The 13255-nt window shown below is 47.1% G+C and overlaps 1 protein-coding gene across 1 annotated transcript in view; it reads right to left on the bottom strand.

Moving 5' to 3' along the window:
• Positions 1-2804: 2804 nt before the first annotated feature.
• LOC121304522 (keratin, type I cytoskeletal 13-like) overlaps positions 2805-13255 on the bottom strand; it is a 165741-nt gene continuing 155290 nt past the window's right edge. The window contains exons 3-8 of the mRNA XM_041235696.1: positions 10614-10770; positions 9892-10053; positions 5781-5906; positions 4354-4604; positions 3735-3769; positions 2805-3106 (exon numbers count right to left, since the gene is read on the bottom strand). Of these exons, the coding sequence (XP_041091630.1) occupies positions 3084-3106; positions 3735-3769; positions 4354-4604; positions 5781-5906; positions 9892-10053; positions 10614-10770 (754 nt within the window). The 3' untranslated portion in view covers positions 2805-3083. The remainder of the gene's footprint in view (positions 3107-3734; positions 3770-4353; positions 4605-5780; positions 5907-9891; positions 10054-10613; positions 10771-13255) is intronic.

Here is a 13255-nt window from a genome sequence, read left to right as displayed (position 1 = left end):
CATCGTTGATCAACATCATACAGTTGGGTGCTGATGTGAGTTACCTGTGTAAATAATGTAAGACCTGTGTAGGAATGACCTCACAAATGTCCAGGATGGAGAGCATCCAGCTCACTGATGGTTCCACAAGTATCAACTTTCAGGTGATACCTGAAGTGAAGGAAAGAATTCAGTCTGGTAGGAAATATTTAGTACATTGGTCAAACTGAAATATTTTATCTGCATTTTATTCTTTCGTCAATACCTCTTCAAATGATTCTGTGCATGTTCAAGTTCGTGGAGCACACACAGAACTTCTATCACACCCACCTCTTCTGCAATACAAATCACAACTAAATCGGCTTCCATGTTTGTTCTCTATTCTTTGCAGCTAACCTCCAAATTGTGTCCAAGCTCCGGCTACACAGACCGTGACGTCAGACGCAGACTCCCGTCTGCAATCTAGCCGTCAAAAAAGTATTATGAATACAGCCCCTGTTTTAAGTGCCAGAATAGTCATGCAGAGATAACACAGCATGATTTGAACACAGCACAAAGAATGAAGTGGTCCACGCAATGAACATGCATACAAAAAAAAAAGATTAGACAGAGAGACACATTTTATATTATAGTATTATAACAACGTTCTTAGTTTTCCGATTGGTCGTGCAGTGCTTGACTGGCATGTCCTGACTGCGTGCCACTGGTATATTCTATAGTAATTCAGTTATAGTTTCATGAACAGATTATACTAGATATTTTATGCCAAAATAAAATTTAAAAATGAATGCAAAATAAATTAATACATACATAAATATATAGACATTTGCTTATTTATTTATTTTTCATTTTGGCATAAAATATCCTCACATTATGAAAATGAAGAACACAGGAGTGTATAATAGGATATCATATAAACAGCCGCTGGCAAAGAATGACAGGGCTGTGAGTGATACTGGCAATGCAGGACCCCAAAAGGGTACTTGACTCCAGGGGTCTGCAACTAGTTTGTACGCTGATAACACGAGTTTTCAGTGTCTGTGGCAGTGACTACATCTCCATTAGATCAGAGGTGGAACCACTTTAGATAGAAAATATTCAATCTGATTTTTGCACGGGTATGTTAAATAGGTTCCCACCTCATTTGCATCACATTCCTCATACTGCCGGAATTGGGGTTTTACGACTGTTTTCATCCTTCCTGGCCATTTTTGCTTGGAAAGTTAAAACACTGCCGCCGCAACAGCCCTGCCTGACAGTCAGAAAAGCTTTGATATTCAGGGCCTGTAAATGGACTCTGTGTGAACAAAGCCTAACTTTACTTTTTTTTTCCTCTCTGTCCTGATATACTTGCTTCATTATTGTGTTCTATTAAATGTATCATCTCTTCTTTCTCTGTATCTCCTGAAACACGTCTGTTTTGTTTTTCAATCCCACTGACCTGAATCTTGAAATGGTGTAAAAATGCGTCTTTAACATGGTTTCTTATTTAAATACTGAATAGTTGTGCCGCCACCTTTATGTATATTTCACCCATTCCACCAGTGGGAAAACAGCAGAAAAGTTAAAACAGATGGAGCGAACGAGTTTCGGACTGTCGGAAGACACTTTTAATATTCAGGGCCAGACTGTCTGGGAAGTGAGGGTGAGAAAAAAAAGTATTGTTAATTTGATCACTTGTGTATACTGGTATTGCTGGATGTACGATCATGTGTGTATACCAGGATCGCTGGCACTGGAAGCAATAGGGGAAAAGCTGGGAGAAGGCTCCTGGAGCGGGAGCTCCATCATGGGGGGGAGCAGGGAGAAGGCTCCTGGAGCGGGAGCTCTCTCATGGTAGGAGCAGGGAGAAGGCTCCTGGAGCGGGAGCTCCCTCATGGGGGGGGAGCAGGGAGAAGGCTCCTGGAGCGGGAACTCCCTCATGGGGGGAGCAGGGAGAAGGCTCCTGGAGCGGGAGCTCCCTCATGGGGGGAGCAGGGAGAAGGCTCCTGGAGCGGGAGCTCCCTCATGGGGGGAGCAGGGAGAAGGCTCCTGGAGCGGGAGCTCCCTCATAGCAGGGCTTGGCCAGTGTTTGGCCAGCTTTTGTTTTATTAGCTGTTTTTTTCCCACTTTGTTTTGTTTTGCCTTTTTGTGTTTATGATTTTCATGTACACTTGTGTGTATGTCCTCCTGCACTAGTGCTACCATTGCTGGTACCCTAGTGGCAGCCACCAACCCCTGCCTGTAATTGTTAATAAAACCTGGACGCCTGAGCGACATTTCAGCATCAACCTCTGTGTCTCTCGTCTATCAGTGGAACACAACTGTTACACCCATTTTAAACTGTGTCAGCCCAAAATGCTGTTTCTAGTGGATTTTATGAAGAATTTGATTGTGTGCACACACAGCTGCTTGGAAAGATAGCTCTAAACCATGGTAATAAAAACAGAGTGAAAAGCATGGTACAAGGTGTGGCACTGCTTTTGCAACTATGGTAAATGCACTTCATGAGCATAGGAGAACGGCAAGGTTACCACAGGCAGCTTTGATAACGTGCACTCAGGTGCACAGCACAATAGGGCTATGAAAACAGATTTCTGAACACCAAACTTCATTTTATTCCTAACAGGCTTTGCATAAAGATTCTGTAAATAACCCAGGAGCTGCTGAATTTGTGAATAGGGAGCAGTCACTCAGACCCAAGGGGCTGGCTGAGCTGGGACTGCAAGTGCTCCTGTGTCTTGCTGGAGCTCCACAGGGGTTGCTGAGCACAAGCTGGTACTGTCAGAGCAGACGAAACAGCACATAGGCCCAGTCAATCATCCAATCAGCAATGAGACGGGACATGTTGTTGCACATCTTTTATTGTCCACCTTACAAAGAAAACACCCAGACAGAAGCCAAGAAGTTCCCAGTCTATAATACAAGCCAAGCCTACCCAAGACTATGATGCCGTGCATGGCCAGTGCTTTACTACACTTTCACTGTGCAAGGGATAACGTGGGGAGCTTTAACAAAGGTGCAGAAACAGAAACAGAAAATAGAGTGAAGAGGTTAAGCATTTTATAGTGTCCACAGGAGAAGCACATGTGTCCGTCCGCCTGGCCGTCTGTCTCGCGAAGTGTTTAGGTGGTCACTGTTTTTGTTTCTGTAAGCAAGGAGAACGTATTGAGTCAGAAGAGATGGCAAGGGAACAGAGGTTTAAACAACACACACTGCAACCTGCAAAGTTCTGCACGCTTGATATACTGCACCAGAGGCAGACCTGCTTACAGAACACACTCTGTGTCATACTGTGAGGAAGCAATCGCAGGCAACACTGAGCCTGGCTTACTGAATCTTTGGGTCACTTCTTACTAGTTCAGGAAACATGAAAATGGTGCAAAAATTTCACTCAATTTCAAAAATGTCCTGCTACGGCACAAAATAAAATTCATATATTATATATATATAAATTTTGGAATGTTCCAAAGACAATCATCTCGTCCTAAACTCAATTTCTGGGGTTTTCACACAGCAGTATTTTTACGTATTTTTGTGAATATGATGTCACTATCTGCATGATAATTTTCCTGTGGTTATCACGTGGTTATACTATAACTTTCATATACTTATATGCTTTATAACATAGTTTGCCATGTTTCTTAATAAGCTTTTCCATCCCTAGGGCTTTGCAATGCTTACCCATGCTTCACCATGCTTTCACTAAGCTTTAGTACACTTTGTAATGCTTTTACTAGGGGGAAAACCCAAAAGTATTCAAGTTATAATCTTACCCTTTGTTACCACGACTGTCTGGGAACTGCTGACACTAAAAAAGAGAAGAAACCATTAGAAGCATGAGCATGGCAGTGACGAAACACTTTCCAAAGTCACCTGCTTCATTCAACTGATCTAAAACAGAGGTAGATTAAAATACTAGATACAGGATATTAAACATTTAACAATTCCTGCCAGTCTCTTCAGTGTGTGTTTCTGTTTAACAATGTGTACAAACTGCAGCCAAAGCAATCCGGACAGTTTAAGAGGCTCCAGTGAGCAGTGTGCTGTATCCAGTGAGCAGTGTGCTGTATCCAGTGAGCAGTGTGCTGTGTACAGCTCACAAGCCCCATGTGTTCGATGGCTACCTCTAATCAAGTTGAGACCGTACTTTCTCTTGCACTCTATGTATGAAAGCAAAGAGAGCATGAGAAACACACTCTGAATTTGATTATAAGAAACCCCAAACACTTGAAACCCACTCCATGACCCCAAAACAGAGGAGTCAGGATCGTCTACTCATCAGTCACATTACAAAGCATTATCAGGTTATTTTTACAGGACGCCCCTCAAATGATCTGGACTTCATGAGGAACACAGGGCTCTGACCCCGCTTCCAAAGCAGACCTCACGTACCCAGCTCCTCCCCCTCCGAGAATGATGGCCCCCGGCTCCGCCCCCTCCAGCAGCTTCTTGTACGTGGCGATCTCCATCTCCAGCTTCATCTTGATGTTGAGCAGGTTCTGGTACTCCTGAGACTGGGATGTCATGCTTTCGCGGACGTTCATCAGCTCCTGCTCCAGCCGGCCCACCATGGCGGAGATTTGCTGCAGCTGCACCTGGTAGCGCCCCTCTGTATCCATCAGCACCTGCTCCAGGGAGGATTTCTGCAGGGGAGAGGCAGGGCACATTCAGCCAACACACTGCAGATCTACCCTTAGAAAAGCTTACCACACTATTTTTGCACTGCAATTTTGCACAGGGATCTGAACCTGGCAGTGGTGAGTCATTTGGTGACTCAGTCATTATTTATTATCATCATTATTAATATTATTATAGACAAATGAGTTAAGAGGCTGTCATTATGTAGCTTCAGTGACTGATTGATTGATTGCTGTGTTTTATTAACCCTGTATGTACAGTAGCTGTGTAGGTATTGGCTAGGACATTCTAACCCTTACCACAGCATTTTTGCATGACGTTTTTGCTTTACCATACCACTCTGAGCTTTACAATGCTTCCCTATGCTTTACCTCTCTGAGCTTTACAATGCTTCCCTATGCTTTACCTCTCTGGGCTTTAAAATGCTTCCCTTTGCTTTACCTCTCTGTGCTTTACAATGCTTCCATATGCTTTACCTTACCCCACTGGGCTTTACAATGCTTACCTATGCTTTGCTATGCTTCCACTGTGCTTTATTACACTTTGCAATGCTTTTAGTGTGGGAAACATTTATTGGTGCTGATCTTGGTCTTGCCTTACATAAGATGACATGAGGATTAGAGCTGACTAGCGTCTGTGAACGCAGCCATGCACGCTTAAAGAGTTAGTAGCGGGGTTCCGAAACACATAGGCCTATACATCCCATGTGCTGCTACAGCTGTTTAAACAATATACCTGTCATTCTTCATTGTTAACGCCCTGACAACTTTCTACACTTAGAAGTTTAAAGAGCTTCAAAGTTCCAGTGCACTCGGGTTTGAGATGGGGGGTTGTCCTCTGATCACTGCTGGAAGACAGAGCACTTACATACACAGTATCACTGGGAGACACCCTGCTGGCAATGCATTCACTTATATAACTTACATACACAATACAATTGAACTACAGGCTCAGGGGCTGCTTGTATAAAACACCTTAAATATTCATATGAACACTTAATGATCCATTTTCTCTTAACTAGGGTACTGACTCTTAAATGTGTTGAGCTGCTTTGTGCAACACTCTTGAACTCAAGGAATCATGGGAAAAGGGGAAATAAAGCTCTTGGTGTTTTATGCATTGACCACTGAGCCCTATTCACTTCACAGCTCATGAAATCTCTGCAGTGTAGTTGCACTCACTGAAGCGATAAGGGCGTCCAGCTCGGCCTGCAGGTTCTGGTATTGGCGTCTCAGTTCACTGAACTCCGTCTTCGTGGACTGGAGAGCTTCGGTGCTCTGAGCTGCTTCCGCCTGCTTCGTTTCAGCCTGTGGGGAGAGGAGCGGGATCACTGGATATGCCTGACACATTGGCACCCTGACCAAACCTTCTGCATCCTGTCCCTGCCTGACACACTGACCAAATCTTCTGCATCCTGTCCCTGCCTGACACCCTGACCAAACCTGCTGCATCCTGTCCCTGCCTGACACCCTGACCAAACCTTCTGCATCCTGTCCCTGCCTGACACCCTAACCAAACCTTCGGCATCCTGTCCCTGCCTGACACCCTGACCAAACCTTCGGCATCCTGTCCCTGCCTAACACCCTAACCAAACCTTCTGCCATGTCCCAGCCTGACACTGACCAAACCTGCTGCCCTGTCCCAGCCTGACACTGACCAAACCTGCTGCCCTGTCCCAGCCTGACACTGACCAAACCTGCTGCCCTGTCCCAGCCTGACACTGACCAAACCTGCTGCCCTGTCCCAGCCTGACACTGACCAAACCTGCTGCCCTGTCCCAGCCTGACACTGACCAAACCTGCTGCCCTGTCCCAGCCTGACACTGACCAAACCTGCTGCCCTGTCCCAGCCTGACACCCTGACCAAACCTGCTGCCCTGTCCCAGCCTGACACCCTGACCAAACCTGCTGCCCTGTCCCAGCCTGACACTGACCAAACCTGCTGCCCTGTCCCAGCCTGACACACTGACCAAACCTGCTGCCCTGTCCCAGCCTGACACTGACCAAACCTGCTGCCCTGTCCCAGCCTGACACTGACCAAACCTTCTGCATCCTGTCCCTGCCTGACACCCTGACCAAACCTTCTGCATCCTGTCCCTGCCTGACACTGACCAAACCTGCTGCCCTGTCCCAGCCTGACACTGACCAAACCTGCTGCCCTGTCCCAGCCTGACACTGACCAAACCTGCTGCCCTGTCCCAGCCTGACACTGACCAAACCTGCTGCCCTGTCCCAGCCTGACACTGACCAAACCTGCTGCCCTGTCCCAGCCTGACACACTGACCAAACCTTCGGCATCCTGTCCCTGCCTGACACCCTAACCAAACCTTCTGCCATGTCCCAGCCTGACACTGACCAAACCTGCTGCCCTGTCCCAGCCTGACACTGACCAAACCTGCTGCCCTGTCCCAGCCTGACACTGACCAAACCTGCTGCCCTGTCCCAGCCTGACACTGACCAAACCTGCTGCCCTGTCCCAGCCTGACACTGACCAAACCTGCTGCCCTGTCCCAGCCTGACACTGACCAAACCTGCTGCCCTGTCCCAGCCTGACACTGACCAAACCTGCTGCCCTGTCCCAGCCTGACACCCTGACCAAACCTGCTGCCCTGTCCCAGCCTGACACTGACCAAACCTGCTGCCCTGTCCCAGTCTGACACTTGACCAAACCTGCTGCCCTGTCCCTGCCTGACACTGACCAAACCTGCTGCCCTGTCCCAGCCTGACACTGACCAAACCTGCTGCCCTGTCCCAGCCTGACACTGACCAAACCTGCTGCCCTGTCCCAGCCTGACACTGACCAAACCTGCTGCCCTGTCCCAGCCTGACACACCAAACCTGCTGCCCTGTCCCAGCCTGACACTGACCAAACCTGCTGCCCTGTCCCAGCCTGACACTGACCAAACCTGCTGCCCTGTCCCAGCCTGACACTGACCAAACCTGCTGCCCTGTCCCAGCCTGACACTGACCAAACCTACTGCCCTGTCCCAGCCTGACACTGACCAAACCTGCTGCCCTGTCCCAGCCTGACACTGACCAAACCTGCTGCCCTGTCCCAGCCTGACACTGACCAAACCTGCTGCCCTGTCCCAACCTGACACACTGACCAAACCTGCTCCATCCTGTCCCTGCCTGACACTGTAACCAAACCTTCTGCATCCTGTCCCTGCCTGACACCCTGACCAAACCTTCTGCATCCTGTCCCTGCCTGACACTGACCAAACCTGCTGCCCTGTCCCAGCCTGACACTGACCAAACCTGCTGCCCTGTCCCAGCCTGACACTGACCAAACCTGCTGCCCTGTCCCAGCCTGACACTTACCAAACCTGCTGCCCTGTCCCTGCCTGACACTGACCAAACCTGCTGCCCTGTCCCAGCCTGACACCCTGCCCAAACCTGCTGCCCTGTCCCAGCCTGACACCCTGACCAAACCTGCTGCCCTGTCCCAGCCTGACACCCTGACCAAACCTGCTGCCCTGTCCCAGCCTGACACCCTGACCAAACCTGCTGCCCTGTCCCAGCCTGACACCCTGACCAAACCTGCTGCCCTGTCCCAGCCTGACACCCTGGCCAAACCTGCTGCCCTGTCCCAGCCTGACACCCTGACCAAACCTGCTGCCCTGTCCCAGCCTGACACCCTGAAAACCTGCTGCCCTGTCCCAGCCTGACACTGACCAAACCTGCTGCCCTGTCCCAGCCTGACACCCTGACCAAACCTGCTGCCCTGTCCCAGCCTGACACCCTGACCAAACCTTCTGCCCTGTCCCAGCCTGACACCCTGACCAAACCTGCTGCCCTGTCCCAGCCTGACACTGACCAAACCTGCTGCCCTGTCCCAGCCTGACACACTGACCAAACCTGCTGCCCTGTCCCAGCCTGACACCCTGACCAAACCTGCTGCCCTGTCCCAGCCTGACACCCTGACCAAACCTGCTGCCCTGTCCCAGCCTGACACCCTGACCACAGTGCCCTGCTGTGAACATCGCTTAAAAGGAATTGTAGCTAACAAGATGACTCCACAATAATATTTCCATTTGCTGCACACTGTAGGTCACAAAATGTGCAGTTTAAAAGACACGTTTACTACACGGAACTGCACAAAAGGACTTTGTAGGTTTATAGGTTTTGCCAATTAAATATCTGTGCCCAATACTCCAAAACGTTCTTTTTCCAAATATGAAATGCACAGAGACGGTGGCACTGCAATGGCAATGCAATCATTCTGTAATGGGGCAGCAATGGTAAGGCAGCTGCAAAGGGATGAGGCCGCTATTGGTAGAATGGGCCCAGAGTATTCTAACTATACCCCTCACTAATGATCTTCAATAGCAATGCAGACAGACACTGGCAGTACAATGTCAATGCAATCCAATAATTCTGTATTACATTAAGGGGCAATGGTAGCACAAGGGCAGCTACAATGGGATGAGGCTGGCCTTGGTAGAGAATGGGACCAGAATGGGATCATAGTGACATCAATGGCATGACAATGCACACAATACACATTGTTGTAACCTGGCGCCTCACAGTATATCTTAAGAGCTACAGTAAGCTCCTGTCTAGACCAAGATTATTGGGCTGCTGTGGTATTGTGTGGGATCCAAACCGCAAAGTGTCTTAATTACAATGCTTGTGACACCACACACTGCGTTCTTACGCTTGGCTGATGTAAGAGATGAGCAGGGCTTCACTCCAGCTTGCAGTGCGGGTGACTCGAGGGTGTTTAATAAATAAGCCTTCCCTCACAGTACTGTGGTGTTTCAGAGACCTGCTAAAAGATCACTTGAATAACACTGTGCCGAAGTTCGGAAAATCTCTATCCACGTGTGCAATTCTCTAGTGGGGCTTTGTCAGTCATTGTGCTCAGATACAAAACTTGTTAAGCAAATTTCATCCCATTACATTTGCCTTATAAAATAAGGCTGTTGTATAGACCATAATAAAAACACAGTAAAGTGCAGCTGGTACATGCAGTGATAATTTCAGTGTAGCATGATAATACCATGATTACCATGCTGAACAGCTGTGGATTTATAATATGGGGCTGGGGGAAGACTGGGGCATGACTACACATGCCCATTGTACTGTATGCATTCTCTCTCAGTGCAGTGCGAGCTGGCTGATCCTCTGCTGCAGTGGTATCACCTCTTGCCCATGCTGACCGTGCTGATCTGAAGAATTCAGCCGGGATGCCATAACTAGCAGAGGCATCTGTCTGCTTGACTTTCTTTAAATTCTTTTAATAAAAAGTATTTTGTGTGTGTGTGTGTGTGTGTGTGTGTGCACCGCTCACCTGCTTCACAAACCACCTCTCCGCCTCCTCTTGGTTACGTCGCGCCACGCCCTCGTACTCAGCACGGATGTCCTCCAGGACTCTCTGCAGGTCCACGGCAGGAGCAGCTTGCAGGTCCACACTCACCGTGCCACTCATCTGCGTGCGGAGCGAGGCCAGCTCCTGAAACACAGACCCGGGCAAGGCAGCTTACAGCAGAGCACAGTGCACAATAACAGAGGGTACTGTACTCTGTCTAGCCTAGAAGTCAGTGATAACAATACCTGGGAAAAACAGCACCTGAAAGCTCTTTTCTGCAGGGTAGACCTGGTCTGGTTTTTCTCTTTAAGGAGAAAAACATCTGTTACACATTTTAAAAGTTTACCACAGCCTGACTTCACAGCAATTCTGTGGTGCTCATGCTTTCCACATGCCATGCACTGGATAGCCAGGGACATTGCTGTGGGGAAGCTCTCAAAGTATAGTTTATATACTGTAGTCTAGTCTAGTCTAATATATGTAGTCTCATCTAGAATGCAGTATACTGCAGTTCAGCACCATGCATGGCAGTATTCAGGGACACTGCAATGGGGAATCTCACACCGGATACAGCAGTATACAGTTTATAGTCTAGTCTATAGTACAGCCTGGCTGCATGCATGACAGTGCCATCGTGTCTCACTTCCCCCCAGTGCTTGGTAGGCAGTCCCGTACACAGCGATCGCAGTGCGGAGTGGACTCACTTCCTCGTGGTTCTTCTTTAGGAAATCCAGCTCATCCTTCAGCCCCTCGATGTCCTGCAGCAGAGTCTTGTGGTTGAACTCGTACTCCTTCTTCAAGCCCCCCAGCCCATTGATATCGGCCTCCACTGACTGGCGGATTGCATACTCCGTTTCAAACCTGCCCAACACAGCCATAAACCGTGAGCAACACCCCTCAGAGAGGCAGCACAAGCACAGCAAAGGAGAATAACCCATGAGCAACACCCCTCAGAGAGGCAGCACAAGCACAGCAAAGGAGGATAAACCATGAGCAACACCCCTCAGAGAGGCAGCACAAGCACAGCAAAGGAGAATAACCCATGAGCAACACCCCTCAGAGAGGCAGGACAAGCACAGCAAAGGAGGATAAACCATGAGCAACACCCCTCAGAGAGGCAGGACAAGCACAGCAAAGGAGGATAAACCATGAGCAACACCCCTCAGAGAGGCAGGACAAGCACAGCAAAGGAGGATAAACCATGAGCAACACCCCTCAGAGAGGCAGCACAAGCACAGCAAAGGAGGATAAAGCACAGCGGAAGCATGGTTAAGCACAGAGAGGTGTGGTAAAGCATAGGGAAGCATTGCAAAGCACAGAGAGGTATGGTAAAGCATAGGGAAGCATTGTAAAGCACAGAGAGGTATGGTAAAGCATAGGGAAGCATTGTAAAGCACAGAGAGGTATGGTAAAGCATAGGGAAGCATTGTAAAGCACAGAGAGGTATGGTAAAGCATAGGGAAGCATTGTAAAGCACAGAGAGTCTGGTAAAGCATAGGGAAGCATAGTAAAGCACAGAGAGGTCTGGTAAAGCATAGGGAAGCATAGTAAAGCACAGAGAGGTGTGGAAAAGTGTAATGCAATACAGTGAAAACACGGTAAAAACCAGAGAGGTAAACATATTAATAAACATGGCAAACTATGGTAAATGCATCGTTTAACCATGGGTAAAAGCATGTGGGAAAACTGCAAAAATACAGTGCTAACATACTGTGGTAAACTTGTGCAAGAGAGAGTCTTGTAAATATATACTGTAGCATGACATGTGGAAACTGCTGAACTGTTGTGCAAAGTCAGGCCGTGGTAAATTTTTAAAATGTGAAACAGATGTTCTTCTACTTAAAGGGAAAAAAGCAGACCGGGTCTGCCCTGTAGCAAAGAGCTTTGTGGTGCTGTCTTTAACAAACGCAGAGAAAGGGTTTACTTTATCATATGTGCTTAGTGTCTCACTGATACGCGTTATTATGAGCCATGGGGCCTCTTTTGAAATTCACGCTGCTAAATAAATAAATAAATACACTTGAGGAAGCTCAGCAAAGCCTTCATGAGAACATTGTCTAGTCTGCTGTGAACCACTTCTCCACAACAAACAAGGTTTAACCTATTTATTTAAATAATACAAATCTCTACCTACAAAATCCATTTTGTTTTTTAAAGGTGGATTTTACATGTTTACTGCAGTATATTTGCATGGTAATTTAGCAGTTTTCCCCTATGACTTTCCCATGGTTATGCATTAGTTTACCGTTGCTTGCCATGTTTGCAATATGTTTTACCATACCTCTCTGGGCTTTACAATGCTTGCTTATGCTTTGCTTTTACTGTGATTTACTATAGCAAATGTTTATCAGGGCATGTTGCCCCTATTTGAACACTACGCTGGGATAGTCAGTCACCAGAATCTATAACAGGGGGTGGCTATGCATCCTTAACTTGCGGTCTGTCAGTGTAAAGTGGTTTTTAATAGGGATGAATCACTGAGGCTCCTATCACAAAGTAAACAGCTCTGTGCTTGACAGGTTTAGCCAGTCAAGGCATGCTTATCTCTGGTTTGGTTCAGGTCCACCTCCCCTAACTTCTTAAAAGCATTCCTCCTCCCAGCTCTACTGAGCCAACTGACATGAAAGTTTATTTGTTAAGGAGAAAGTGATTGAGGAATTCTCAGAGTCATGATTTTGCTCAAGACATGTAATTTAAATTTAAAGCAGAGTGTTGCCATGGGCACACACAATGTGTCTCTAAAACAGGATGTAATGGATGTTTCTGTTGCTTTGAAGAGACAGCCTCTGGAGGTTCGTTGCAGGGGTCAGGTGCCATGGCAACTATATTTGTGGATTGTTGTTTTTATTTTATAAAACTTTGAAATACCAGCAGTTCTCAGGTCCTGCCAGCTGCTGCAATAATTATTAAAAATAAACCTTATCCGAGTTGTTCTGACGTTATTGTTCTGAGCTCTCCACTATTCACCTCCAAGCAGGCCGTTTGAAAAGCTGCCAGGAAATATCTCTTGTAATTTTCATTGGTTTTGGTTCTTTCTTACACTGGTTCTCTTATCTTGTTATCTGACTCACACATTAAAAACAGTGGAAACAGTGACTCAGTTTAGAGCTATTATAGAGGGGAATTTCTGACTTGTACAGCTATGGACAAACGTTTTGCGTCACCAAGAATTCTAGGATTGATACATCATTTAAAGAAAAAACTATAGGAATATAATTTAGACATTTTATTTAACATCATGTAATCAAAGAAAGTACAAAATGATTTGGTAAAAGTCAACCGGAAGCCATAATCGTCGTGCAGTATTTCATATTAGATTTCGAAATATCACATTTTTCAATTTGTT

The sequence above is a fragment of the Polyodon spathula genome, chromosome 38, assembly GCF_017654505.1.
Source record: "Polyodon spathula isolate WHYD16114869_AA chromosome 38, ASM1765450v1, whole genome shotgun sequence".
Taxonomy (NCBI): domain Eukaryota; kingdom Metazoa; phylum Chordata; class Actinopteri; order Acipenseriformes; family Polyodontidae; genus Polyodon; species Polyodon spathula.
This window is presented reverse-complemented; position numbering and strand designations above follow the sequence as displayed.